The 18333-nt window shown below is 45.5% G+C and overlaps 1 protein-coding gene across 6 annotated transcripts; it reads left to right on the top strand.

Moving 5' to 3' along the window:
* Window positions 1-8908: 8908 nt before the first annotated feature.
* On the top strand, window positions 8909-18331 carry LOC311100233 (uncharacterized protein). Of its 6 annotated transcripts, none has more exons than XM_084141060.1 (12): window positions 8977-9088; window positions 10351-10437; window positions 10522-10774; window positions 11221-11913; window positions 12042-12236; window positions 12917-13210; window positions 13346-13431; window positions 13537-13643; window positions 13860-14003; window positions 14320-14442; window positions 15146-15415; window positions 17168-18331. In XM_084141060.1, the coding sequence occupies exons 3-12, from the start codon at window positions 10620-10622 to the stop codon at window positions 17381-17383; spliced, it is 2283 nt and encodes a 760-aa protein (XP_083997186.1). In that variant the 5' UTR covers window positions 8977-9088; window positions 10351-10437; window positions 10522-10619; the 3' UTR covers window positions 17384-18331. The 6 variants fall into 6 exon arrangements, with proteins under 6 accessions (XP_083997183.1, XP_083997186.1, XP_083997185.1 ...); XM_084141061.1 differs by lacking the exon at window positions 8977-9088 and adding an exon at window positions 9100-9709; XM_084141057.1 differs by having other exon boundaries at window positions 8909-9088; window positions 10351-10774.
* The last annotated feature ends 2 nt before the right edge of the window (window positions 18332-18333 follow it).

Here is an 18333-nt window from a genome sequence, read left to right as displayed (position 1 = left end):
GCACATATCTCGCCCACTCCTCCGGCCGGCCCTGACAGTATGACCTCAGAAACCTACCCACATCCTGGTTGACACGTTCAACCTGCCCATTACTCTCCGGGTGGTAACCCGAGGTAAGGCTTACCGAAACCCCCAACCGTTCCATAAATGCTCTCCACACTCTAGAGGTGAACTGGGGGCCTCGGTCAGACACTATATCCTCGGGTACCCCGTAATGCCGGAAGACATGGGTGAACAGAGCCTCTGCGGTCTGTAGGGCAGTGGGTAGACCCGGCATGGGAAGGAGACGACAGGCCTTAGAGAACCGATCCACAACGACCAGGATGGTAGTATTCCCCTGTGAGGGGGGAAGGTCGGTAACAAAATCCACCGAGAGGTGGGACCAGGGTCGTTGTGGAATAGGCAGGGGTTGTAACTTACCCCTGGGCAAATGTCTGGGCGCCTTACACTGGGCACACACCGAACAGGAGGAGACATAAATCCTCACATCCCTAGCTAACGTTGGCCACCAGTACTTCGTGCTAAGGCAGTGCACTGTCCGGCCGATACCCGGATGGCCAGAGGAGGGGGACGTATGAGCCCAACAAATGAGGCGATCGCGTACCTCGAGCGGAACGTACGTCCGACCCACAGGACACTGTGGAGGACTCGGGTCGGTGCGTAACGCCCGCTCGATCTCACCATCAACCTCCCACACCACCGGAGCAACCAGACAAGACTCCGGTAGTATGGGCGTGGACTCAACTGACCTCTCCTCTGCGTCATACCGCCGAGACAGAGCATCTGCCTTCCCGTTCTGGGACCCAGGGATGTATGTGATTTTAAACACAAACCGGGCTAGAAACATAGTCCAGCGAGCCTGGCGAGGATTCAGTCTCCTAGCTGCCCGGATGTACTCCAGGTTACGATGGTCAGTTAGAATGAGGAAAGGGTGTTGAGCCCCCTCGAGCAAATGCCGCCACACCTTTAGGGCCTGGACCACGGCTAACAGCTCCCTGTCTCCTACGTCATAATTCCGCTCCGCCGGACTGAGCTTCTTACTGTAAAACGCACAGGGACGGAGTTTAGGTGGAGTGCCAGAACGCTGGGAAAGAACGGCCCCTATCCCGGCCTCTGACGCGTCCACCTCTACTTGGAACGGTAAAGAGGGATCCGGATGCGCCAACACCGGCGCCGAGGTAAACAGGTCCTTCAGTCTCCCAAATGCCCTGTCCGCCTCAGCTGACCACCGCAAGCGCACCGGACCCCCCTTTAACAGAGACGTTATGGGAGCTGCCACCTGTCCAAAACCCCGGATAAACCTCCGGTAATAATTCGCAAAACCCAAGAACCGTTGCACCTCCTTCACAGTGGTTGGGGTCTGCCAATTACGCACAGCTGACACCCGGTCTACCTCCATCTTCACCCCTGACGCAGACAACTGGTAACCCAGAAAGGAGACCGACTTCTGGAAAAACAGACATTTCTCTGCCTTGACATATAGGTCATGCTCCAACAGCCGCCTCAATACTCGGCGCACCAGGGCTACATGCTCAGCACGGGTAGGACTATACACCAGAATGTCGTCGATGTACACCACTACTCCCTGTCCCTGCATGTCCCGGAAAATCTCATCGACGAAGGATTGGAAGACTGAGGGAGCATTCATCAACCCATATGGCATGACTAGATACTCGTAGTGTCCGGAAGTCGTGCTAAACGCTGTCTTCCATTCATCGCCCTCTCGAATGCGCACCAAGTTATATGCGCTCCTAAGATCCAATTTTGTAAAGAACCGCGCACCGTGCAGTGACTCCGTCATAGTCGCAATCAGAGGAAGTGGATAGCTGTACTTCACTGTGATCTGATTGAGACCGCGGTAATCAATACACGGGCGCAGACCTCCATCCTTTTTCTTTACAAAAAAGAAACTTGAGGAAGCGGGTGAAACGGAGGCCCGTATGTATCCCTGTCTAAGAGACTCAGAGATGTACGTCTCCATAGCCTTTCTCTCCTCTTGAGACAAGGGATACACATGGCTCCGCGGGAGAGCTGCTCCTGACTGGAGATCTATCGCACAATCCCCCCGCCTATGAGGCGGCAGCTGCGCCGCCCGAGTCTTACTGAACGCCAGTGCCAAATCCTCATACTCGGGGGGAATCTGCAGTGCTGGCATTAGATTCGGACTCTCCACCGAGGTCGCCCCTATGGAAACACCCAGACACCGCCCCTCACATTGAGCAGACCACCCTTTAAGAGCTTTCTCTCGCCACCTAATAATAGGGTCATGAGTCATCAACCAGGGAAGACCCAGCACTACCGGATACGCAGGAGAGTCAATCAGATAGAGCTGAATTCTCTCCTCATGACCCTCCTGCGCCATCATCTGAAGGGGTGCTGTGACCTCCCTAATCAACCCAGACCCTAACGGACGGCTATCTAGGGCATGGACGGGGAAAGGCTTATCCACTGGAAGGAGGGGAATCCCTAACTCTATACAGAACTGGCGATCTACAAAATTCCCAGCTGCGCCTGAATCTACCAGCGCCTTATGCTGGGAACGAGGTGCAACCTGTGGGAAACAAACAGGCAAGGTTAGGTGCATGACAGAAAGCTCTGGGTAAGCAGGGCGCCTACTCACCTGGGTGGACCCCCCAATGCGTGACCTGCCTTCTCCCTCACTGGAGGACCCGCCCCAACACCTAGCCGCGGTGTGCCCTCCACGACCACAGTTGGTGCAAGGGCCGGGTCCCCTCGGGCTCCTCCTCCTCCGTTCCCTAGCGCCAGCACCTCCGAGCTCCATAGGGCTCGGCTCGGAGGTGCTGGAGAGTGGAATGGGCAACCCCCTCCCGGAACGTCCACGGGTGGCGAGCAGGGTATCCAGCCGGATGGCCATGTCGACAAGCTGGTCGAAAGTCAACGAAGTGTCCCTGCACGCCAACTCTCGCTGGACGTCCTCCCGGAGGCTGCAGCGGAAATGGTCGATATGGGCCCGCTCATTCCACCCTGCATCAGCCGCTAGGGTTCGAAACTCCAAGGCAAAGTCCTGGGCGCTCCTCATCCCCTGTCGGAGGTAGAATAGACGCTCCCCCGCCGCCTTCCCTTCTGGTGGATGGTCGAACACAGCACGGAAGCGGCGGGAGAACTCCGCATAGTTCGTGGTAGCGGCGTCCATTCTCCTCCACTCGGCGTTGGCCCACTCCAACGCCTTGCCGGTGAGACAGGAGATGAGGGCTGAGACGCTCTCGTGTCCCGAGGGCGCCGGGTGTACGGTGGCGAGGTAGAGCTCCACCTGCAGCAGGAACCCTTGACACCCGGCAGTGGAGCCGTCGTACGCCCTCGGGAGCGAGAGCCGAATCCCACTAGGTTCCGGAGATGAGACAGGAGGGCTGACCGATGGGGCTGGTTCGGTTCGTGGAGGTGTGGGAACCCCGCTGGTCTCCCATCGGTGCAGAGTATTCATCACCCCCTCCAGGGCATGACAGACCTGGTTGATGCGGTCCTCCTGGCCACGAAGACGTTCAGCCATCTCGGCTGTCGGCTCGGTCGCTCCTGCTGATTCCATGGATATGATGCGTGATTCTGTCAGAGTGGTGTGTGTAGATGAGTGGAAGGAATCAAGCGCAGGAACCAGGATGACTACAACCGTCTTTTATAGTACTGTTCAACACGTGAACAAAAATAGTCGCCTACCCAACCGGGTGGCGCAAACAATTACGCACAAAACACAGTGCGAAAATACACAGGAGAAGCGCACGCAGTGCGAACTCTCGGGACACGCCAACAACGAGAGAAATAAACCATCAGAGGCAGTCTGACAACAAACAATCACGCATAACACCTGACCCACACACACGAAACTAAATAGGGAAACAATTAAGACACAAAATAAGGGACAGGTGTTATGAACAGACAAAACCAAATGAACATGAAACATAGAACGGTGGCAGCTAGTACTCCGGAGACGACGACCGCCGAAGCCTGCCCGAACAAGGAAGAGGAGCAGCCTCGGCCGAAACCGTGACATTAATGACATGGCAGAATAGAATAGCTTTAGATATGCTTTTGGCTGAGAGGGGCGGAGTTTGTGTTCTGTTTGGATCTATGTGCTGTATTTTCATCCTCAAACAATATAGCACCGGACGGGTCAGTGACAAAAGAGCTTCAGGGGAGTAACTGCACTGATGAATGAACTGGCTGAGAGATCTGGTATTGATAGCTCCATAAACGGTTGGTTTGATAACATATTTGGTAAATGGAAAACTATTGTTGTAACTATTCTGGGTGAAGTTATAGCTTCTATGGGTATACTTGTTCTTTGTGGATGTTGTCTTATTTCCTGTGTCTGAGGTTTGGTGAGAAAGGAGATGGAGAAGGTGATTTCCCAACAGATGGTGAGATACGGCCCAATCCTGGACTCCGACCTAAGGAATTAAGGATATGACCTACCAGGCTTGGTGGAGTGACACTAGAGGGTGTCTAAAGGGGGCCAAAATATACTTCTCTGTTTGTGTTTTATGTTTTAATAGTCTTATGTTTTGTGTTCTATTAATCCTGTGTTTTATGCTTTATTAATCAAGTTAACCATGTGAATGTTTGTCTTTCCTTATGTGATGATTTGAAGTTCTTTGATGACTGGTAACAATTTGCAAGTGGGGTGTAGATGGACTGAGGGTTTTAATTTTTTAGTATCAGTATGGCCTATAAATAAAAGTGTGATTTTTTGTTTGTATTGTATTATAATGAATGACAATCTGTGTTTTCTTATTTTTTGAATCACACCTTATTAGGTGTGAAAATGGGGATTATTGGGGATTTATTATTCTCCTAAATTGATGGGATGACTAACTTAGAAAGAATGCATTCTTGACTGGGCTAATGTAGGCTGTGACACCTGGCACGCTGTGATTGATGTGAAGAGCTGTTTTAGGGGGTAAAATGAGATAAGGATTGTGTCTCCAGATGCTGGAATATACTGGTTCTTTGTGATCTGTGAACCTTCCTTGGATGTAGGAATGATGTCTAAGGGAGCTGGCTCTTCTCACTATGATAGGTTGTTATGATGAACGTATGCCTGGTAACAGAAGAGGCTGGCAACAGGGGTGCATCAACGGATTGGCTGAGTAAAGTTTAAACCACGCTCAAGTCTCTACTCTAATTGGTCAGCAGAGAAGTGGGAAATTCCCTCTGTCAGAGTATTTGAGTATTGGATCTGAAACAATGTGTTAGTTCTCTGGGGTGCCCTGCGAGGTATCTCAGAGAGCCCGTATATACGAAACATCATATTTACCATTGAAGGTTTTTGCATTAATTAAAATAACTAGTATATCTTAGAAGTCGTGTTGACCTCTTTTGTTCCTAATACCAGATTTGAATTGACGCGACTTTGACATCGGTAAGGTGCTCTGACAACTGATGCTTAAAGTTAGTGAGGGAGATAAGAGTCTCCAGCTTCAGAGATTTTTGCAATTTGTTCCAGTCATTGGCAGCAGAGAACTGGAAGGAATGGCGGCCAAATGAGGTGTTGGCTTTGGGAATGACCAGTGAGATATACCTGCTGGAGCGCAGACTACGGGTGGGTGCTGCTATGGTGACCAATGAGCTAAGATAAGGCAGGGATTAGGGTTAAGTGCCTTGCTCAAGGGCACATGCAAGCTAACTATCAGCATAGATAACTAGCTAGCTAGCTCACAAGTCTAGCCAAGTTAGCTGCGTTGTTCCTTGCACACAATTGGCTGAAGTCTTGGAAGGGCACGCAGCCTGGGAGACAGAGCTGCCTGTCAGGCATCTTTCAGTGCTTAAATGCCTTACGAGATCACAGGGCTCCTTGAAGAGGTGGTTATCTTGCATCTGAACAAATGAATGGATGATGCGTGATACTTTTGATTATCTCGTGATCTCGACAAAACAACTTTTGTTTTGTTGTGATCATGAGATAAATAAGTTGTGATCTCAACATAATGACGGAATTATTTGTTTATTCATATGTCCTCTCTGGACTTCCGTAAATGGGAGTCAATTTGGCAAGAGCACAAAAACCCAACATGAGCACGAATTACATGAACAAGAAGCTCAACATTAAAAATATTTTCCAGGATTTAAGATAATTAACTCGTCCTCTGTAATATCGTATAGCTTTGAAATCGTGACATTAGCTACTTTCGAGAAAATAGGCCGGTATCTCGACTCATACCCTGACTTTAATTAGAATGGCTTGCGTGAAGATTAATTTAGCAACCGCGTGACGCAGCATGACAACGTGAACGCAATTGGTCTAGAGTTTGCTGGACGGAGCGGTATACGTTTCTCCATTCATTTCCCGCTTGGATTCTTATCTTTTCCTTTTATAATATCTCTGGTAGTCTCTGTGGAGTCCTAGAGGGAAAGAGGAAGATAAATGCCCAACTCGGCATAAAATCTGTCTCCCTCCAGCAGGTGGCAATTTTTCGTTGTTTTGCCCACCATGCAAGGAGTTTTTGTATGGAGGTCAATGAGAGAGTGTCGAAATTGGTCAACAAAACATTTATGGCTTATTTGCTACGTGAGGTTTATTTGATCAAATAGAAGTTTCGTAATACTTAAGTTGTTAAGAGTGTACTGACCTAAGTAGGACACGTGACATCCCGGCAACTTTGAGAAAAAACACTTTATATCGGAATTGTCTCGAGATGGCTATGCATATTCATGAAATTAGGCTAGTAGAATAACATCTCTCTCCATTGAACACCGGCGGTTGACGTCAACAACCCTTATCGAATATTCAAAAAAGGATAACAATAATGAGATGTATCCACCAATCCAAAGAAAGAGTAGTCGGGAGCTAGACAGCCCGCTGACAACGACTCCCATTGTTAGGGCGGAGAGACATGTATCTTGTCAGTATATTCATAATCTTTGCGAGTCCCCAACGACCTGATGTTCTGGTTTTCAGGGGAAATGGAAAGAGAGAGAATGGTGACTGGACTTCCACTATTGGACATTAACAAGTCATATATACCAGAGGAGGCTGGTGGGAAGAGCTATAGTAGGACGGGCTCATTGGAATGGAATTGTTGGAATGGAGTCTAACATGTGGTTTCCATATGTTTGAGAACGTTCTATTAATTCCATTCCAGCAATTACAATGAGCCCATCCTCCTATAGCTCCTCCCACCAGCCTCCACTCATACAGTCATTGATTAACAAGGGTCATGGCTAGAAGGGATCCAGCTTTGTCAAATTAATGTCAGACCCAACCAAATTCACAAAGAAATTTGAGTTGTAGATCTGTCATTCTCATTGGAGCCAGGTAGGAGGCGTGGCATAGACAACGCGGGAAGGACAGTTGAGGCTACGACAGATTCGAAAAGATGGCGGAGGCGGACGATGAAGTGGACTGTGAATCTAATGGCGGTAGAATCAAGGAGGATTGGAGTATTGTTCAAAAGAATGGAAAAAGGAGCAAAGTAGGGTACAGCATGGAGAACGTCCATTTATATATTGTAGGAGTAAGGTTTGTTAATGAGGAGTAGCTTATCGAAATACCAATCTTGAAGAATCCATTTGAGCTATCCAAACTGGTGGAGAGAGTGATGGGTAAAGTGAAGGATGTGAGGATCACGAGGGGCAGGTTGGTTTTCATTTTTTGTACTTCTGCGGATCAGAAGGAACGTGTGTTGCGGCTCTCCCGATTTGAAAAGTTTGACGTGTCTCTTCGTAACAGGGCACCCCTCAAGGGGTGTTAAAGAGATTAAAAATATTCCTGGAGTGATTGATGCACGTCAGATGAATCGAGTGGTGAATGATGAAAAAGTGAAGAGTTTATCTGTTCTTTTGTTTTTTGATATGGAGTCTCTCCCTACTCAAATGCAGTTGGGGTATATAAACTACAAAGTCAGAGCATTTATCCCAAGACCAATGCAGTGTGATCACTGTAAAGCTTTTGGTCATGTGTCAAGGGTTTGCAGAAGGGAGAAACCGAGATGTCCAAGTTGTGGAAAATATAATTTAATGTGTTATAAATGTGATGAAAATGTGAAATGTTGCAATTGTGGTGGGAAACAGGAACTCACGTCTTTTGAATGCCCGACAAGGGTGAAAGAAAATGAGGTGGCCAAAGTTAGGGTTGTATAGAGCATTTCCTATGCAGCAGCGGTTAAAAGGGTTGAGGGTTTGAATGGTGCTCCTGAAGAGTCCATGGTGGTGGATAGGCCTTCAATGCAAGCTGCAGGGGTTGCCTTTCACCAAGATGATCCTGACATTTTAATGGTTAAAAAGGTGGACTTTGTGGCCTTTATCGCAATAGTGATAAATGGCACTGCTAAGGTGGAGAAAAGATCTAGGAAGATTGTGACTGCGGCAGAGCGGTTCCTGGGGTTGAAAGATTTCACAGCAAAGGAGTTACATGGAATATTAGCAAAAGCCGTACCACCTTCTCAGGACCTAGAGCCTGGGAAGGGAGATATGGAGAACTAAAAGGAAGAAGTGGGAGTTTTGTTTGTTTTGGCAATGTACTATTTTTATTAGGGTGGATTGTTAGAATCACTATTAAGTATGGATTTATTTTATTTTTATTTTTGGTTTCAAATCGTCCAGTTGGTGGCGGCAATATAACTTTTTGATGTAGTCCGCCATTAAACCCACAGAAGAAGAAGTCATTCTCATTGAAAGCAAGTCTAAGAAGCGACATATGTTCTATGTGTGCTATTTCTATGCTTCCCCTTCTGAAGTTTAGTTTTTGCTTTTACTTTCGGTTTTGTACACCAGCTTCAAACCGCTGAAAATACAATATTTTGGTTTATGGATAATATATTTCACAGCGGTTTAGATGGTACAATGATTATCTACACAATGACTGCTTGTTTTGTCACATGAAATTAGGCGAACTATTAGAATTTTAGCAACCAGGAAATGGCGGAGCGATTTCTGCATATTGCACCTTAAGCAGACCGGAACAGTGACCCCGCAATGGTAAAAGGCTGAGTATGACATCTTCATTTATCCAACATCTTTGTTGTATATGTTTCACTGTCAAATACTCTCCCATTCGCGCAGAACGAGGTTTATCAACAAGTGGGACACCTGTAAAACTATATTTTGGAACCGTGTACAGCAGCCGTCAGCATTGAAAGTAAGTAGACATAGGAGTCTGGAATGTATGTAGATCATGGATATATCCATAGCATTATGCTGTGTGTATGTTTGCCAATAATCACATTTTTCAAACCTGAGCTGTCAGAGATTCAGACCAAATTATGAAACTGTCGTGCGCTAAACTTCCTGCGTATGCAGCTATTTTGTCTCGAGCTCATGCTGCTTGTAACATTGTAGCAAACTGTTGTTATTATTAGCTTGCTAGCTTAGCTGTGCTACAATGTTGGAAGGACTAACACAACAGATAACCCTTATCCTAACGTTCTCAGGAATGTCACAACAAATGATATGGAACGTTTTCCAAGAATCTACGTCACAATATTTGTCATGAACTGTAATGGTTCGCTACACTACAAATTTCTTGCTGTTGGAAGACACACCCTCCACATTTATTTATCGCACTTCCGTGCATCGGACGGGGTGGCACAAGCGTTGATCACGCCAGTCAGTAGAATTAGCTAAACAACATTCTCACGATTCGAGGAGCGTCTATGACAGCCCAGCCGTGAATGATACAGTATGTTATGTCTTTTCGGAAAATGTATCGAAACCGAAGGGCTATCGAAGCACCGGATTGTGGTAAACAAGCAACATCAAGGTGAGGTGCCGCGATTTCTCTTCGGTCTCTGCTATACGGGTTCCTTGGGACGGTCCTACTCAATTGAAGTGGAAGTTTAAAACCGTTAGGTAGGGACCTCACAAGGATCCCAGATTGCGACCATTTCTCTTCTCTCACACAGCCGCCTGCGGAGACGGTCCAAATAGCGCATGCGCATATATTTTTTTACATTTACATTTTAGTCATTTAGCACACGCTCTTATCCAGTGCATACATAAAAAAAAAAAATCATACTGGCCCCACGTGGGAAACCAACTGAGCTACATGGGACCCTTGTAAAAAGTCATTTGAATGCCATTGCTCCTCATGTAATTTTAGTCAGTATACATATATTCCAGCCAGTATAAAGATATAGGCTACTGCATACAAGGGTGAAATAAATAGCACATCTAATGTTCTATTTCACTGCATGTCAGTGGAGGCTGGTGGGAGGAGCTGTAGGAAGACGTGCTCATTGTAATGTCTGGAAAAAAGTAAATGGAGCGGAGTCAAACGTGGTTTCCATATGTTTGATGTGTTCAAAACCGTTCCATATATTCCATTCCAGCCATTACAATGAGCCCGTCCTCCTATAGTCCCTCCTCCAGCCTCCTCTGCTGCATGTTCTCTTTTGCTCACAGGACCAACAATACATCCTGAAGTTACAGAATGGCTTTGGCTCTCACAGCATGGATGTGGTATCCTCTCTCTGTCCTATAGTGTATCAGGTCAGGTTTTACAGATGCTTTGAACAGTTTCTAATGGACCTACAATCTCAGGATATCTCAGAATAAGCTCCTCTAATTTACCAGGGTAGGAACCAAGACCCTGTGGATTTCAGAGTAACGTTACACCATTTTACCCAAGACCTACTTTCGAGAGGCAGAGGGCGTGCATTGTCTAAGTGGGAATGGGGAACTGGTGTTGTCCTGCTGCTAGTCCCTGTGACAATGTGGAGGAAAGAAGTGGGTTACTTCATGGGGGTGTCAAGGATCCAGCATCCTCCTCAGAATGTGGAGAGGTCGCTGGATTCCACAATGGTTCCAAAGCAGATTCTGAAGTGAGGTAAGATTATGACTCAACACTGCTATTGGTTACCTAATTAAATCAGTCATGTTTTTTATTATCTTGATTGGACTGCAATCAAAACCCACTGGGCAAAAACTGGTTGAATCAACATTGTTTCCAGGTAATTTCAACCCCAAAAAACAATGTGATGGCATTGAATCAATGTGGAAACTGATTGGATTTGCAAAAACCATCAACATAAGGGCATTTCGTATTTTTTTTCACCCAACTTCTAACCTAAATAGTTAGTTGACAACTCAACCAAATGTAAATCAAAACTGGACGTTGAACTGACGTCTGTGCCCAGTGGGAACACACCACTTGAATCAACAAGTCAAACCATTGGCAAACACATGAAGCACTTGTAGTCTCCCATACTTTTGCCTGGTAGTACATGTATTTTGAAACATGTTAGTTTTGTTTCCATGGATGGTTTGTCGTAGGAAAGCGGGAGGAGACGATGCAGAGGAAAATAAAGAGAAAGAGGTGGCTGTTGTGACTGTGCAGGTGTGGCGCAGTGTCTCTCCCAAAACCAATAGAAAGGAAGACACTGCCCAGCCCCAGACTATAGAGAAGAATGGACTCCTCCAGACAGAAGACAGAGAGGATGAAGAACCCTCTCCCATCACAGACACTGGACTCATAGCAAACTCCATCCTTACAGCACTGGACAAAAGCACTGAGGATATAGCCACAGAGAGCACAAATGTAGAAGCTCAGATTTGCACTTCAGATCCTCCCCAGGGTCCCCATAAGGAAGATGCCCGAGGAGGAGGAGATGCAGAGAAGGTCCCGGCTGAGATAGAAGCTGTTGCTGAGCAGACCTCCCCTGTGGTCCAGAATGAACACTCGGATAATATAACAATTACACCCGATGCTAAGGACAAATGCCCTGAAGCCTTCTCCCTCAAAGCTGAGATACCAGTAGAATCCATTACCTCTGAAACTGTGGATGAGGTTTCAACAATACCCCTCCACAATGCGGTGGATGTACTGTCAGAGCCAGAGAAGTGTTGTCTTGGCACTGTGGAGGTCACATCTCTCCCAGACACCCAGCTCACCCCACCAGAGGCCTCTGAGGAGGCAGCATCTACTGACAGTGTCCCTCACTTGCCCTCATCTCCATCTCCCACTAGGTAAGTCACACGTCTATGGCTAAAACGGCTATAGCTTCAGTTCAAACCATTGGGACTTTATGGGTGACTCTTTGTGTATTTACAGTGTGTATTTCATACATCTTTCCTCCCTGTCTTCTCATGTATAGTACTGTGATAAAGGGGGTTGATGATAAAGAGAATAGGAGCTCTGTAGCGCACCTAGATGATAGTCCACAGGATCCAGAGGCCTCTCCTGCTTTAACAGAAGCTACAGAGCCCACCCAGAATGGTCTGGTTCCTCTAAACTTCACTGGCCTAGTGAAGGAACCAGTGAAAATGTGTCCCTCTAAGACCAGCAACAGGTGAGTAGACTCAGATTTACAATGGAAATGTTCGTTATCACAACTCATTGAAATAAACGGAATTAAATAAACGGTATAAAAATGTTGTAATTTCCTTTGCAACCATTAGGGGGCATCCAAAGACCATAAAAGTAATATCACGCAATGGGATTTGAGCAGGTGCTGAAAAAAATAACTACTTTCAACCATCTCTGTGATGTAATATCGAAAGGAATGCAGTCCTTCATATCCTAAGAGTGAAGCAAAAAAAAAATTCAACCCTCCAGCTGAGGTTTCCTATACGACCATGATTAATAGTGAACTGAGTTTGAGTGATAGGAATTAATTACTTTGAGTGGTCCACATTACTTTTCTCCTGGAAAGGCCTTTCAAATCTCTACACCTATGGCTTTCCACTGTTATTTTGAGTGTGATTTGATCTATGTTTCCTGCTGTGAACATACATACATTATTCCTCAAAAGGTAGATTAAAGTATCATCTTCTACAGTTGAACATTAGAACGGTACTAACATTGTGCCTTGCCTGAGGCCAGACTGTACAAGAGGAATGTGGTTTAAGAACATAAGACCATGACAGTAGAGATGTTCTTCTCATGAAATTTAGGGTGCGATGCCTGCCTGTATAACGTAAAGTGTAAACGCATGCAATTCATAGAATGGCTTTATCGACTTCTCTCCAGTCAAAACTCCTGTGAAGAAGAGAAGGAAGGTATCCAGTGTGGATTGACTGAAGTCCCATCTTTGGAAGACCTCTTAGATGAAGGAGAGGAGGAAGAAGTGCCAGAAACAAAGGAACAGAAGGAAAAGGAGGAGATGAAGGAGAGTGCTGCTGCAGGAGCCATGACAGGGGATGAGACTGGAGGGGAGGAGGTCCAAAAAGGAGAGGCCCTTCGGGGGCCCAGCACCTCAGCTGATTTGGAGGTGTTACCAGTGAGGGAGGGAGATGGTCCTGCTGGGGAGGATCTGGGAGTTAGGTTTGTCAAAGTCTCTCTTTGTACCGCAGAACTGACTGCAGATCAGTGTCAATGTCACATAATTGAAGCAAAATTATTGTATATTATTTGACATGTTAATAATAACATTATCATTAACTATCTTCCGCTTCTTAGCGAGGAAGACCTGTATCGAGGAGCTGAAGAGCTCCCCCAGGGGCCAGTCAAACATGCAGGACCGGAGCCACTGTTTGAAATCACACGTCAGTCACTTTCAGATTTCCTTTGTGTCTCCTTTAATGGTATACCCACAAATATTTTGATTTAATATTAATATTCTCTTTCTCACTATTCTCTCCCTATCTCAGTTCCAAAGGTTGAGGACAGATGCAGTCTGGAGCCGACGTTGGATATTATGTCCTACAGTGAGAGAGAGTGGAAGGGAAACACTGCCAAAAGTACCCTTATTAGAAAGGTCAGTTGATTAGCCAGTTACTATGATCTTATATTTTAAAAAGGAAATCTGGGATTGGTTATTTCATTTTTTGACCTTTAAAGATGGAATCCGCAGTAGGGGGAAAGGGCGCCACTGACCGCCCCACCACCCCTGTTTTTGTTGCCAAGGTGAATATTTAGGACATTCTTACAAGATGACGATTCATGCTAGTTTGCTCTTCCTGTCTGGTCCCAGGGTTACACTGAGTTGTCTCAGAGGTTTGGGAGCCTGAGACGGGTGAGAGGAGATAACTACTGTGCCCTCCGAGCCACTCTGTTCCAGGTGCTCTCCACCAGCACCCAGCTGCCTGTCTGGCTGCAGGACGAACACATCTCCATGGTACACAATGCTTGCATAACTAACGCTGTGTACACTCTGACACTTTTATATAAGTCATAATGCCTCATACTGGCTATACCTACGACCCCAGTATAAAGCTAAGTGGACATTAGCTGCCTGATGGTCAGTGTGGCTTGCCGTTATAGTCTGTTGTATTTTGGTCGCATTCATTAGTGCACACCGTAGCAAAACATTTTGCAATGCAAAACAAACATGTGCATTTCTTATTAGATAAGTTCAAGGATGTCCCTCCCTGTTTTAATCAGTTTTCTTCTGTTTGGTGCATAATGCATACAACCCTGTTTCTTCTCCACAGTGGCTGGAGGAGCTGGAGGACCTGATAGGCCAGTGGATGTTCCCCTCAGAGTGCAGACAGAGGGAGGGAAGAGAAGACGCCGTCCAACAGCTCAAACGCTACATGAAACTCCTCCAGAACAGGGTACCGCCCATGCCTTCCTTACCCAGCCCTATGCACTGTACGCTTTGTAAAGACTCAAACACCAATGTCTTTTCTCAGATTTTCAATGCAGATGTAAGTGATTCCCAAACCTTATGGTTGTAATTATGAACACATGGAAGAGGGTTTTAATGGCAGTTTTAGAGCAGTTTGTGGTATACTGCACTGACTGTACCCTCCCTTGCGGATTGCTGTGTTTTATTGAAGCAGCCTAATATTAAACAGAAGGAGAGAGGATAGATTGATCCTCAGTCTTCAGGAAACAGTTTAATACATCTGTGGGGAGTAGACTGTATCGCAACATGAGACCTCTGGCTGGCATCTAGCTGGCTGGCATCTAACAGCCTATTCCACCTCTGGAGGAATTCTGTTCTTGATTACACTCTACACTTCAAAGACTTCTCCCTCTGTCGTTAGATGGTTGGTAGCTGTACCCTAGCATCACCAACTAATGGGAAAATGGTGCATACTGTCACCTTCATATTATGGTGACAACTGACTGACACTGAAGTCATGAATTGCGAGATAAGAGCAGTATGATATCCAGCCATACTAATGTTGACAGTGTGTGTGTGTGTGTGTGAATTGCAGTCGAGAAAATAGCAATAATTCAATATACATGCAGTATATGATTTCCAGCCATGGTGATGTTGACAGTATGTGGCGTGTGTGTTGTTGTGCCCAGTGGCAGGCGGCGGTGGGCTGCTCCAGCGCGGAGGAGAGACTGCGTCTGTGTGAGCGTGTGTTCCAGGGAGGGGAGGAGGAGCTGGGCCTGCTGGAGGCTCTGAAGCTCCTCATGCTGGGCCGGGCTGTGGAGCTCCACACCACCATGCAAGAGGGAGGGGACGTGCCTGTCTTCTGCTGGCTGCTCTACGCACGCGACTCCTCCGACTGCCCACGCACCTTCCTCTCCAACCACCTGAGCCAAGTGGGATTCAGCGGGGGGCTGGAGCAGGTGAGCACCCGGTTGCTGTGATGACATAGAACACACAAACATGGTCCCCTGTACATACTTTATGCCAATAGAACACACTAAAATGGTCCCCTCCCCTGTTCAAATGAACATGTATTCATACTTCTGTAAACACTGTATATACATAAGCCCAAGCACTCTCTCTAATGGGGTTTTCATAGGCATCAATTAAATGTCTCTCAATGTTATAAGTAGCACACTTTCAGTGTTGGGGAGTAGTGAACTACATGTACTTCAACTGGTAATTTAACTACATTTTGCAGGAGCTTGGTGGTAGTTGAAGTAAATTAAAATCTTGATAGTGTTTTCAGTAGTTAATGACGTTATTGCCATGTAGAGGGGTAGCTAACTACTGGAACTACACTACTTTTTTTGCAAAATGAAAATAAACTATGGGTGAAGTTGACATGTCCTTTCGTTTTCAACATCAGACCTGCCTAATTCTAACTTGAAACATATTTTTTTTTAATAGACTGATCTGAGAATTATCTGTTCTTGCAATTTGTACTCTATGACATTTCAGATTTACATATTATACTTTTTCACAAAGTATTTTGGATGTAGTGAACTACTTTTTCAAAGTAACTTTAGTTAAGTAAACTATATTTTTCTTAAAGCTGCAATATGTACCTTTTTGGGCGAACTGACCAAATTCACATAGAAATGGTATGTTTCAGTAGTCCATTGTTGATATAGTCCCAAAATGTTTTGCTTGTCAGTAGTCAAGGTTTCAAGAAATCTGGCCCATATGATGCTGTGTTTTGCATCATACGGATCAGATTTCTTTATTTTGAAAGTTGCATATCTTGAAAACTTGATTGCTGACAAGCAAAACATTTTGGGACTATATCAACAATGGCCTAATGAACGTTTTTGGGTGGAATTTTCCTTTAAGGGTAGCTTTAGTGTAGCTTAACTTCTTCCAGTGTGAAGTAATTGGTAGCTTGGTAAACTATATTTTCCCCAACACTGCAGTCTTTCCTGGTAGTTAAATTAAATTGGTGATAAACCAGGATCATTTGGCTTTTTAAGTTGGTATTTTAGCTGTACTTTTCCCATCCAAACCATCAGTGAAGTGGTACCATTTAGCCGGTAGTCATACTCAATGCTGAGCAAAAACAAGAGGATACAGTAGGATGGGTGTGTTTTAGCTTTCCCACAAACCAAACCTTGAAGTCTAACATGCACACACTTGCTCTGTACCATCTGTTCTTATGTCCTCAACAGCAGTTCAGCCTAAGCCTCAGGGCTTTTCTGGTTTGTTCAGTGACTCTTGGGAAGGTCAGAGCAGGCCAGAGATGAACATTCATTTGAGTTTGTATTTTAAGCTTAGCATCAATGACAGAGCGGTGTATCAGGGAAGAATGTATAACACAGTATGGGCTCGATTCAATTCAGAGCTATAGCGCAATAGAAGTTTAAAGGCAATGTACCCGTGTTCGTGGAGACTGCATTCACGTAAATGCTGCAATATGTTGGCTCAATCGGAAATTACCATAATTTAATTTGCGCTATAGCGCTCAACTGATCAGAATAAACCAATATTCGAGCCCTAGTACTTTTAAGAGGCTTCTACTGATAAGTTCATTTTCAAAGTCCTCAAACAATGGATCCAATACTGATCCATGCCAATACTCCCACTAACTCTCAATACCCAATTTTCAAAAACATATGTAATAATGATTTTATAAATATAAAGCATCAACTCCCTATCTCATTGGTTCCTGAGTGTAGGTGGAGATGTTTCTGCTGGGGTATGCCTTGCAGTGCACCATCCAGGTCTACAGACTGTACATGGCACACACAGAGGAGTTTGTCACCTATTTTCCCGACGACCATAAGGAAGACTGGCCCTGTGTATGTCTGGTCACAGAGGATGACCGCCACTACAACGTCCCAGTGGGCCAACCCAATGGACTCCAGGTCCCAGAAGACCTCACTGCAAGCTGATTGGACTTGAAGTCCCTGATTTGCCACTGAAGAAGAAGCTCATGGCAGGCAGAACAGAGAGCACTCCTCATGTTGACTGGGTGAACACTGAACATATTCCTGCCTATTGGCATTATGGCCCCATTTACACCTGGTGAAAAATAGCTTTTGGAATCTGACTAGAACTGATGATTGAATAGATATCAGTTCACATGTTCTGTATCACCATCACAGGATGCATTTTTTTTTTATAGCAGGTGTAAATGGGTACTAATGGGTAGAAATGGTTACTAAAACATCCATAAAGGGTGAGAGCAGAGTAGGCTACAGTACGCAGAGGTCGATTCCTCACAGCATATTTTGGCATTGTTTGACACTGAAACCATGACCCTGAATCAATTTTAGCTACCAGTTAGTTAATGGTACTCAAATTTAGAAGAACAACTCAATGAAATACACAATTATTGCATTTTGAGGCATTTGTAAGGTTAGCAGTGACTTATTTGGAGATGGGCTTAAACTAGAGTACAGTAGGGAGGAGTTTGTTTGATCATTTTTCTGTGCGTCAGTGGCATGCTTGGTCTCTGCTTGCTGCCATACGCTCGAGTGAAGGTGTGGTCTTATTTCGATATGTAACATGTTGCCTTTAACCAAGGTGCTCTTGGAGAAAATGCATTGTGCCAATGTTGTTGCAAAATCCAGATACTGGCAACAGTTTCCTGGTTCATTGTCAAACCACCAGCCTCTGAGTTGGGTTCTACATATGAAGCCTGGCTTGGTCCTCCATGTTGCCTTAAGTCACTTATGCACAATATGGGTGAAAATTGGTGATTACTGCCTGGAGACCATTTTGGAAGAAAAGGTTCAAAGCTAACACTGATTATACCACTTGGGTAAACACTTTTCTACAGTGTTCAATTTGTGCAGTATGATTGCAGAGTTTAAATGAAATAAAATCAATATTTTCAAAA

The sequence above is a fragment of the Coregonus lavaretus genome (assembly GCF_964263955.1).
Source record: "Coregonus lavaretus genome assembly, chromosome: 2".
Lineage (NCBI taxonomy): Eukaryota > Metazoa > Chordata > Actinopteri > Salmoniformes > Salmonidae > Coregonus > Coregonus lavaretus.
This window is presented reverse-complemented; position numbering and strand designations above follow the sequence as displayed.

Coding starts and splice junctions, on each gene's coding strand:
- LOC311100233 (XM_084141057.1), top strand. CDS start 10,620: ATGGGGAACTGGTGTTGTCCTGCTGCTAGTCCCTGTGACAATGTGGAG. Junction 10,775..11,220: donor AAAGCAGATTCTGAAGTGAG/GTAAGATTATGA, acceptor GGTTTGTCGTAG/GAAAGCGGGAGGAGACGATG. Junction 15,416..17,167: donor TCAGCGGGGGGCTGGAGCAG/GTGAGCACCCGG, acceptor TCCTGAGTGTAG/GTGGAGATGTTTCTGCTGGG.